The 11,835-nt window shown below is 43.1% G+C and overlaps 1 protein-coding gene across 3 annotated transcripts in view; it reads left to right on the forward strand.

The window, feature by feature from the left end:
- RNF144B (ring finger protein 144B) overlaps positions 1-11,835 on the forward strand; it is a 59,250-nt gene that overhangs the window by 28,600 nt on the left and 18,815 nt on the right. For all 3 annotated transcript variants that reach the window (XM_080379786.1, XM_080379785.1, XM_080379787.1), the window contains exon 3: positions 10,019-10,123. In XM_080379786.1, the coding sequence (XP_080235912.1) occupies positions 10,019-10,123 (105 nt within the window). The remainder of the gene's footprint in view (positions 1-10,018; positions 10,124-11,835) is intronic.

Genomic DNA, 11,835 nt, shown 5'->3' on the forward strand with positions numbered 1-11,835 from the left:
TCCAGAGCAGTTTCTGGGGGGCCACATGAGTTGCACCTTTGGGCAGCCTCCGAAGAGCAGTGTCAGAAGCACCTTGCCGTGGAGTGTCTCCATGCCGCAGCTTGCGTGGGGCATTGCTGGGGCACAGCCTGCAGTAGCTGTGCTGGTATGCAATGCCCTAAATTTCCTCCCACCCACGCCAGGGCATCTAGATACCTTTACAAGGCAGGTATTGGGGTAAGAATGTCAACTGCGAGCTATGGGATCGAGCCCGTATCACTTTTTCAACTAGCAGTGCTTTCAGCTTGTATGGCTTATTTTTATTTTCTGTCACTAAGGTTAATTATATATATCCAAGAGTAATATTAAATTTAAAATAGAAAAGGGCTTAACATGGATATAATAGGTTCTGCTCTAAGGCGAAACTTAGTTTTGTTACTTTTCCTTCTGTTACATGTGAGGTCTCTTCTCTCTTTTTTTTCTAACTGTAATGACGATTCTGCATCTATGATTGTTTTTCATTACAGCATTTTTGGCTGTGGAAATAATTGGAAATTTTTACTATGTAGCATCTACAGGGGCAAGCTTCTTTTCACTTGTAGCCTGTTAAACCAAGGAATTTAAATAAGTTAGAATTGTGTATAGCTATTTTTTTCAGCTTAGAAACTCTTGTAATAAACATTATACCTCATAAAAGCCGTATTCTAGCCAAACCAAGTGAGCTGTTGAAGAAGCTGTATGTTTGCATTGTGGTGGAATGTTGCTAGTAAGACAGGAGTTTTTCAAATAGCTGTAAACATTTTTACTCTGTTCAAAGAAGAAAAAGCAGATGGTTTGCAGAACACACTTGCCATCGTACTTGGTAGCCAAGTCAGGCCTGAAGAGGCATCAGCCTTTTATTTCTCAGTGTTTGTTGCACTTGGCATAAGACTGCACTGAAGTGTGAGATAAAGCACACATTGACACATCCCAAGACTGAAATGGCTGTAGTGCACCTGGTGGCTTGGTTTCGTTGTGTCCGGACTATATTGGTCTTGAATGAAAGACTGATCTCTGAAGAGGGTTTGTCAGGGATGTGAGGTATGCTTTGTCTGCAAAAGTTTGAGAGGACTGCACTTTATATTACTCAGTTAATTTCCAATACCTATAATACCTTTGTGTAGTGCCATGCTGTGGTGCACACTCTTACATGTATACATTTACCAATATATGTGTATATATATATATATATATATTGCTTAAGCTGCATGGGTTTATGCTGCTTGCCCCATTCCCAAAAGGAGAGGGGGTCTCATCTGTTCTGATGCTTCTTATCTTGCTTTTTGCCTTGCCAGTCATCCTCCTTACTTATTTGGTGGGGTGTTCTTCCTACCTGCAGTCCCTTGTGCTGGCTTACCTTGTCTTGCAAGTTTTTTCTTCCTTGCCTGTGCCCATGTGCAACTACACAGTTTTTTGCCGCTGTGGCGGTCACATCACTCACATACGTACATGAAACAATTATACACAGTGCCTGGCTACTCCATCACAGTGTAACAAAATACACTATTTCAGGGCACTTACATCTGGGTCCAAAGCAAACTAATATTAACTACAGCCTGATTGATGCACTCACAAAATTACATTTTGAATATTACAGTGACTTCTAGTCAATTTCCCCATGTTTGTATCCTTTCCTCTTCTCTCTCTCCCCCCAGATAGCTCCAGCAGTGCCGCACTCAGGCAAGATGCAGGAGCACTCTGGCAGGGTAGTGCCAGAAATGGGTGGGCTGATCTCCCTGCTCTTGCCTTCTGACAGGGCACAGGCATTGCCCAGGCTTTGGCACTCATTAGACTGGCCGGAATGTATCTGTCTTGGAGACTCCCATGTTTTCAAAACTTAACTGAACCTGGGAGAACAGCTGGGAGAGCTGGTGGGTGGTGTGATCGCGTGCACCTTGCTTACTCTCCCTAGCAGTGCCCTGGTGGCTGGCACAGCATAAACCACCCTGTGGAAGCAGTAGTGAGGGGTGCAGGGCTAGCAGTAATACTGGGAATACCAAAGCCCCTGTGGAGGACTTGGAGTGAGGCTGCAGCCTGTAAGCAGCCATGGAGGTGAGATTCTACCAGACCTGGTAAGATTGCCCTGGTGGCAGTCATGACAGAAAGGAACCAGTGGGGTACTGTTAGGGAAAACATTGTTTTGGAGTCGGTAAAAAAGCTGGTGTCAGCTTCATCCCTGCACGCCAGTTGTGTTTGGTTTTGTCTTTCCTCTTTTTCCCCCTCCTCCTGAGCATTTCAGAGTCCTGATGAGAGCTAGGTAAGCAATAAATGGCATGCTATTTACATCAAGCAGCAGCTTATATCCATCTTGTGTGTTATTTACTGGAACAGGGTTTAAGATGCCTGAGACAACATATAACAAACTGAAAACAGAAGATACTTTCACGTGTGTTGTCCTGTGTTGTCAGCACATGTTTGTGCAGAATTAGCATGATTCACCCTTCTTTTTTTCTTTTCCAAGCAAATTCTTTGTTGGGTGTTGTACTTCTGGGGAAGTGTGTGAGGTAACTACGTTACAAAACATGCAAAACAAATATCACAGTGACCCACCTGTTTGCTATTTTGGTGCACCCAGTGCAATCTAAATGGAATTAAACTTCATCCCATGTGAAAGGAGAAGTCAATGTGCAATGTCGAATAGAAGCCCAGGTAGCTTCTGTGCTGCCTTGGCTATCCTGCAAGTGGAAGGTGATCCAAAGGTGTTTGGGAGAACAAGATTTTCTGCTGTAGCCCTGACCTTGCTGTCACACACAGCTAGATGTAGATAAAAAAGGCTTTTTTTGCTGCTGTTGACAGCTGGATGCCCTGGGCAGCTGCCTGCCTGGCGAGTCAGTGCCTTGGGATGCTGCAGCCTCTGAGAGAGGGGCTTGTGTGCTGCTGCTGGCTACTTTTGCTAGAGGGGAAGGGGTACCCTTCCAGAAAGAGGAGATTCTCTGCTGCAGTTCACCAGCTGGACACTTTAAGGCCCCTCTGCTTTCCTTAATCTTTTTAAGAGCAGCTGTGTGTTGCCCTGCCTCCTTCAGGAGGCTAAATATTAGGATTTTGTCCTTAGTGCTGTGAAGCTTCAGATCACTTGTGCAGGGGAACACTGGACAACTGGAGACAAAGTGATGGGAAGGATCAGCAGCAGCAGCAGCAAGCATGGGCAGGAAAGCCTGAGAGCAGAGAGACTGAGTATATCAAAGACAAGAGGCAAATGACAAAGAACATGAGATGCCTGCTAAATAGAGCAAATGTATATGAATTTGAAAGTGAAAAAATGCCCCTTTAGCCTCAAATGACATCTAGGCACATCATGGCTCAGTAGAAGGGGAGGAATAACACCACTGAAAAGCACATTGTCATGACCAAGAGAAAACACCAAGCAAAAATGATGTTTTTTGTTTACTTACTAAAACTAAGAAAGTTTTACTTAGTAAAACTAAGAAAGTCTCCCATTTTTTTCACAGTGAAGTGCAGATATCTCCAAGCTCATTCCCAGTAGACTTGATTTACCAAATTAGAAGACCAGTTGAGAAATACTTGCTAGATTCCGGGAGTTCGATTACCATACATTGAAGGCAACTAGCCCATTTGAGAGATTGAACATGCAGAAGTGCAGATGTCATGCAATGATCAACATGTTACTAAATGTTATGTAGACCTGTCATAAACACTCTGAGTACTGTTTTTGTAGGGGGGGCTTATATATTTATTTGAGTACACAAATGATTAAATATTAAGTATTGAAGGGATCAGATGGTTAAATTTAGAGTTCTGACGTAAACTGTCTCACCAAAGTCAATAATACTACATAACTTATTCCATTGTCATGTGATGCACTGAAGAACAGGTAACATTTCTAAATGATGAGAAAGTAATGAAAGTTATATCTTACTGAATAAAAAGTACACAAACAGTGCCTAGAACTGAAACAAAACTAAATGCCTTTCTGTTGGTCTGTTCTGAATCATAAGGCACTCTGAAATGCCAACTGAAAAGTTATGTTTTCTCTCCGTAGTTGTGGTGGTTTTTTTTTTTTTGTTCCCCAAATTTTGAGTTTGAAAAAGCTAAGGCAAAAGAAAAACACCAAACCCAAGCAAAACAGTTTTGCGGACAAATAGGGAAGAGAGAGTTAACATTTTAAATCAGTCTTGCAGATTTTAAGATGGAAACCTGTGGCTTTCTTAATTTTTCTGAAACTGAATTTGCCTTCAAATTATACATTAGAAGGAAAGACCTTCTGGTTTTGGCAAGAAGCCTTTGATCATTTAGTGCATTTTCATGCTTAATGTAGATCATGCCCTAATACTGGTTACGAAATACTGTAGACCAATTTTTTTTCCCTTTCTGCAATTTAATTAAAGACCCTTATCCTGTATCAGCTGCTGCACAGTGGCCAACAGCAATACCTTTAGCATTTGACAGGAAAACAGGCCAGTGTTTTCTGTTTCTTTCTTCTTCCTAGCCATCCCTCTGTGTTAATAAAACTACCTGTTTGATTTTGTCACATTACATATGTGGTTTCCTTTTATGCTTTTGCATCCAAACCGATGAGCCTGCATTTAGTGAGCTAAAAAGCTGCTCTAAATGGGAGACAAGCAAGGTAATGGAACATTCGAGGTACCTGAAAAAGCAATGTGTAGGAATGATTGAGATTCATCTTTTGTCTCTGGCACAGAGATTAGCTGAAAATAGCTTTGAGTAGAAACATAAAATTTCACAGTGAGAGGGATGTAGCACCTTTGTCGCATCATTGCCCAGCAACCTAACACTGAAGTTACACTTTGAACTTGTTCTTATGTTAAAATGCACAACTGTTGTGGTCCCTTTGCAGATTAAATACATTGCCAAACAGATATTTTATTTTTTTTTTGGGGGGGCAGTACATTAAAAATTCCCTCTGTACAGTATACTTTGGGGGGGGGGGGGGAAAGTTGCATTTAGAACAGCATGTAGGAGAAGCAGTGAAATGAAGAATCCATGAATTCAATAAATGAACAGGGTTTTCTATTCCTGGGGCTTGTAGCTGACCATAGAAAACACTTTCGAAGATTAGAGGAAGTGCTTATTACTGGAGAAGAAATTTTTTATGTTATTTGTTTGTGCCTTCCTGGATTGGGCGTTTTAGTGCTTTGTAAAAGATTTTTCCCTTGTATTACAGCATACACTTTCAACAAAGCCTTAGCTTTAGGAGGAATATGTACTTGGGGCATATATAAATGTTGGCCTAAATCGTAATCTTTCTTACAAGTCCTGCAAGATAAAAAAAAAATATGCATGTATGTTGCATGATAATTTGTTCCAGGTACTTTACAGGCCTTAAGTTACTAGATACTCATCAGTGGCACTTCGTCAAGTGGCTAAATAGATATTGAGCTTATTTTATTGAATAGAGGAAGCTGATGGCCTGAAAGGCAAAACCAGCATAAAAGGCAAAAAAAAAATGTTGCCCCGGAATGCTTAGACAGCAAATTGTTTGAAAAGGGTATCATTATACATTACGAATCTCGGGCAGAGAAAAAATTACTTGTAGCACTCATTCCACTGAAGCCAACAGTAGTCCAGCAGGAGCAAAACACGCTTGGCAAGGTTAGATCTGCATCAAAACCTTCTGTTAGGTGTACTGAGTTTTGCTGGTGGAGTGACATTATCACATTTTAATTGATCCCCCTTGCTTGATTGCATCAGGATTTTGTTATGTATCCCAGAATACAGATATGTACATGGTATGGTTGCTCAGTGGGGAAAATACGAGTAAACTGAATGTAACTGATTAGGGTACACTTGCCACTACGGAAGTTGAAATTCTTTGTGTTGGTGCCTACCTTTTATTGGAGGGGTGAACGTAATGGAGCCAAACCTCCAATTTCATCTGTGGTCAGCAGGATTCAAACCCGTTCAGCAAGACCTCAGTAGATTTTCAGTCTGCCTCAACCACTCTGCCTTGACGATGGGATGTGTTGGTGGAAAACTCGCTGTGCTGGTAGGAAGGTCACTGCTGATGACTTGCTCTGGCTATGGAGAGCAAGGCGATGGTGTGACTGTCATTATAAGCCACAGGTCCTGTAGTGCAGCCTCAGCCACCGACTTGCTTGTAACTGTATGCTTGTAAGTCATGGCATCGTGGGAAATTGGTGGGGGAGCATAGCCCAAGGGTGTTGAGACCGTGTGATTTCTTGGATGTTAAGATTAAGATCCTTTCAAGAAACTCTTAATACCACAGAAGGCTGAATATCTTGACCTTACCTTCACTTTGTAGAGCAATTAAGTAGCCTATGTAGTGTGTGCAGTTTTCCTGAGATACTGCTGAATTTTATAGGCAAAACACAGGAAAAGTCTTAACATTTTATGCCTGCGTAATATATTTTCTGTAGTGTGGGAGGACATGCTGCTGAGAAGGTCAGTCATGATTCATTATACAGACACTGAATCCTCTTTTCATCACATTTGCAGCTTGTACATCTTTTCAGCTACTTTTGTTTGCCGCTTCTCAAGTAAGTAGCTAAATTAGTAGATGAGCTGTAAACAATAGTAAAACCCCTGTAAAAACAGTCTTACTGTTAAAGTGAAGGCATATTTTAAAATTTTGGTGGGTTTCCACTCTCTTCTTTGCTGCTAACTTGTGAAAGAGGGAACAAGAAGTTTACGTCTTCATTCATATACAGACTTAGGTAAAAAGTTTAATTCTTCAGTGATAAATGCTTCCTTTGAGTTTCCCAGCACCCTTAAGTCCTTCCATCAGCTTCATGAACTGCACCCACAGCACCTTCTCCAAGTGCAGAAAATCAAGGCAACAGATTGAATACTTATAAAATCTATTTAACAGGGAGAGCTTCTCTGAAACATTTGAAGAGCCATGGCACTACACAGTCTTACTATAAAATCTCTCCAAGTCACTCTCGGAAAGCGCAGCACCCTCTAAAAGTATTGCAAAAGGCTCCAGTTGCTCACCTATCCTCACCTACGACCAGGCAGTGAGCTAGAAGAAGAGAATGCAGATGCATTAGCAACCCTCAGAAACCTCTGTTCTCCTGGCCTGGTACCCCTAATGATTTAGATACTGCGTATTGCAACTGATTGCAAAATCCATACTGTGGATTGAAGCTCCTTAAGAGCTTCATGCCCATCCTTGCACGGAAGGGTAATTGTCAGTGCTCTGAGCTTCTGTCCTGGAAGTCTAAATTAAGAACAAGCCTCTGGGCTGCTGCTAGAGCTGCAGTAACTTCTGAGGCTTTGTCCTCCGTCTGTAACCGGCTGACCTGAGCTGCCCCCAGAATACAAATCCACTGTAAGATGCTGTCAAAAAAATTACTAAATATCGGGCAGCACCACAGAGGAGACAGAAGCCAGGATCTTAGCGAAAGTAAAAGGTCACTCTTCCATACTTGCTGAGGAATTAAGGAAAAATAAATACTTTGATGGGAGGGAAACATTACCCCTTTCCCAAACGCTGTCCTGAGATTTGATCCAGAAAGTAATCAGGTCCCCCATGAGAGGAGGGAGTGAGATGTAAGGAGGCTCTGCTGGAGCATCGCTGCCCACGTATCCTAAGAAGTGCAGCCAACACACTGCAGCACAGACAGGCTTTGGGGAAGGGCCTCGGGGCAGAATTTTTTGTTCACATCGTTCATGGTGGAGGCACAAACCAGAGAGGAAATTTGTGCAGAGAGTGAGCACTTGAGAGCCCATTTCTCCTGGGATACGATCTGAAGCATGTGGGCAATGCTAGCTGCTTAATGACTGCAGGGCTGCAGGAGCAGGTCACCCACAGTCTCCATCCGTATCAGCAATGGCACAGGGAGCCACCCTGGGCTCTGGGGACACTTTTTTTGGCTTTCTCTGTGTCAGCTGCTGCCGCTGCCCATGGTGGCAGCAGATGCGGTCAGGGCCCCAGCAGCCTGTCTCTCGGGTACCAGCTCCCAGGCATCACCGTGGTTGTGTACCTGCTTCTGCTTCTGCGCTGTGGGGCTGTGTGTGCTAGTGGGGAACTGACCTGGTGGTTAAACTGACCTTTTATAAGCACTGTGCCTAGATGCCTTTGAGGGAGTTGGGTGAAGAGATGGGACAGGGCGCTGGGACTGCTGTTGAATAATAAAAGAATAGCTCCTTGGTTAAATCTGGGCTCATATTCTCTAGGGAGCTAATGCTGCCTTTGGTTACTGACATGATTTCTGTTCTGCTCTTCACCTGTGAATATCTCCCTCACCTCCCACATGCTACTTGCACCATCAATTCCTTACAGCCTCCTCTGCTGCTTTCTTATAGGGGTGCATGCTGAATCTGAACCCATTAGTGCTTAATGAGCTAGATATTTAAAGCTTTACCATTTAGGTTATACCCCTATGTTCTTCTAAATGAATATGCTTCAAATACTTACAGATCAAGAGTAAGCTCATTTAAAATGCCACAAAGTTAAGCTGATTGTACTTGCTTGAACTAATACCTCTGTACAGTTCGTCAGAATTAACCAAAACTTGTGGATGTGGACATTTCAGTGGAGAGACAGGCAGAATAAAAAGGAAACCTCATTTCCATTTGTAAAAGTCCTAATTATCCTGACATTTAAGAGGGTACCAGTTTTCCAGTAAAAATACAAATGAGGAAATCTCTTTAATCTGAGCACAATATGCAAGGCCTTCTCAGAACAGTCCAAACTAACACAGACTTGAATGTTAAATGCCTGTAAATACTGGAAAAAACTGTTTGTGGAGTGGCCCGGGGCTATCCCAGAGCTGATGCTCTGGAAGGCTGGGGTTTCCCCACAACCCACCTAGCAGTTTTGAACTCAGTGCCTGTTCGGAAAGTTGGCAGACACACAGAGGTCTCAGAGACCTTAGACTTTGATATATTTCTTGAAATCTGATGGGGCAGTAAGGGCAGAAGCCAGCAGTACCGAGGAGGAGGACAGGAGGTTTATCACATGGGCATAAAATACAAATCTGTAGGGAACAAAGCTGATTTAGTCCTGCTGCTTGTAAAATATGTGGGTTTTATTTACAATGAGCTATGCAAGCTGATACAGAATCTGCCAGAAATCCATGTTTTGTTATTTTGTCAACAGTGATTTGCAATTTACTGTAAGCTTTGTCACTATTTTGAGGAGACTTGCTTGTTTTTGATTTAGAAGTGACTCGCTCACTTAGGTGTGCAGTTTGGAGAGACAGTTCAAGTGCTGTTCTTTGGTCCATTGCACCAGTTTTGTGCCATGATTTTATTGAAGATTCCATAATATGTGTCAAAAAGGCAAGCTGAATATATTTGAAACTGGGTTGCCCAGTAAGATGTGGGGAGAACAGAGGGATATTTTCCTTGGAGGGGGGAGGGCAGTCATTTTTGTGTAATGGAGCAATTTGGAAACGTTCATAAGGCAGCCTCCATGCTGGGAATGGATTTGAACTCCTGCTCGATAGACTACAGGCTGATGATAGAACATGGTAAACCATGGAAATTACCTGATCTGGGGGTGGGTGGGGGCAGAGCTTGGGGGGAGGGAAGAATGGATAGCTGCACATCTTCTAGTGTTATAAAACTGCCTAACTGGGTTATAAACCCCCTTCCCCTTTCTTTGCAGCTGAGAACAGTAGTCTCTTTCTTGTAAATGAGGTCTCCTACGATGGAGGCTGCTGGCTATGAGTCTGAATGAAGAACACAGGAGGAAGGACAAAAGAGTGAAGCCTGTTTAATTAGGATGAGAGGTACTCCCCCTACTAAAGCCTCCAATCCCAGTTTAGCAGAGCGTAGGGGTTGTTAGCGCTGAAAGGTCTGACTTGCTGACTTGGGTAAGCGCAATGCTCGGCAGATGAAGTCATGCATAATTAATTGTTCTTTGTTGCATTCTTTCCAGTGTAATGACTGGTAGTGCTCACGCTTATAATAATTGATGTTTTCTGTGTGCTGGATCTTCAGGACAGCCAATTAAGGCAGCGGAGGTGGTAGCTGTGCAGCATCTCTAGCATCTGTGTGTTACCAGCATGTGGGCTATAACTTTTTTTCCTCTCTTTTCTTTACTTATTTCTAGTGTCTAAAACAGTACATGCAGCTGGCAATTCAAGAAGGTTGTGGTTCTCCTATCACGTGCCCAGACATGGTATGCTTGAACCATGGGACCCTACAAGAAGCAGAGGTATCAACACATTTTTCTTTCTTTCTCTCTCTCTTTTATTTTTTTTTTTACATAAACTCCCCTAAACTTCTTTATCTACATAATAAATGTGATCATACATTTTTCCTCCCTTTAATTACATTTAATGAGCTTTTGGCAAGAAGCCTGACTGACAAGAGGAACTATAAACAAACAGATGTTTTTCAAGGGTTTTGCTCCTTTTCCCCTCTCTCTGTGCCTTGAGGAAAGGCTTACTTGGCATCCAGACAACCTCTGAATTACTCATGCAGGTGACTTAACCAGAATACCCTGTATCCCAGAATTGCTGAGCCTCCATTAGCACTGTCAGTTAAATCAGATTTGAGTTGACGGCAAAACCTGAAATCTTTGTGCCTCTCAACTCAAGAGCAAAAGCTCAGACTGATGGTATGTGAGGCCAGAGTCTCTTTGTGTATGTTTGTTTTAGGCTACAACAAATGATTTGCAGTCCAGCAGGCAAGACTCGTATAGTTATATGGAAAGAAAGGTATATACACAGCACTGGGTAGAAGTAGGTCTTAAGAGATAGGAAAAGTGTCTTCATTCCCAAGGCAGATACGGGAGAGTTGGGGAGCTCAGAAGGTTTAGGCAGAGCTGTTGGCACATCTGGCATGTGCACAATCTCCCAGAGTAACTGGAAGGTGAAGTTTGAATGTTGGAAGCAGAGAAACTGGAGGGAAACCGTGCTCCTCAGACCTTCTTGCATTGCTTGGGACAACAGCCTTCAAGGGGGCTGTAGGTGGCCCCTGCCAGGCTGCCTGGTGGCCTCCCAGCGATGCTCGAGCAGCCTCCTGCCTGACTTAGGGCTGGTGTAAAGTTTCTGAATTGGGCTTTAGCATCCACCCCATGGCATGGGGAAGAGCTGTTGGCAGTGTGGCTGGAACCCTCATAAGGGCCAGCTGTTCTGTGCACCTAGAAGGTGATGGAAAACTGTAGGCAGATCTGATGCTGCCCTGCGGCTGTTCTTGCTTGCTTGCTTTGTGAGCCAGGTAGACCCATGCCGGGCCTAGGAACACAAGCAGGAAAAAAAAAAAACAAACGAGGATAAAAAGGTGCTTTAGGGGTTTTGGCTGGTTTTGGGCATTCTCTCTGCATTTGTTTGCAGGGACAAAATCAAGGAGAATCAGATCTCCATCTCTGAAATGAAGAAAAGCAGCTTATCTTCTGGGTTCCCTGGAGCCCTATGTATACAGAAGATGTTACTGTGGTAGAAGTATATAATCCTATTCAGAAGTGATCAGCGGCAATGCAATTCCCAATACTAAAAATGCCTCTTTCTCCCCCGAAAATTCAGCATCTCTTCTGCAGCATACATTTGAAATGCCCTGCTTGGCTGGATCAGGGCCTGGGAGTTGCAGCAGGCATGTGGTGGAGCTTTTCTTTGGCTGAGTCTAGCTATTGTGGAAAGTAGCCAACTGTTCCCCTTCCTTCCTTCTGCATAGATACAGAGAGGGTGTAGGAATGTCCCTCACACCCATTGCTCCAGAGTGAAGGCAACTAACTTTTATTGCAAATGCATTTTTAAAAGAAAATTAACAAATGGTAGTGAGAAATCTGCTCCGTTAAGCTAGGGTTATGATGCTATAGGAATTATAGAGACATATTTCCCCTTATTAAAGCAGGACACTCCAGGGCACATATTAATGGATGATTAGCTTAATCCTTGGGTGTTTTTTGGGCTGAAGGCAGAATGA

Source organism: Falco punctatus, assembly GCF_963210335.1.
Source record: "Falco punctatus genome assembly, chromosome: 3".
Lineage (NCBI taxonomy): Eukaryota > Metazoa > Chordata > Aves > Falconiformes > Falconidae > Falco > Falco punctatus.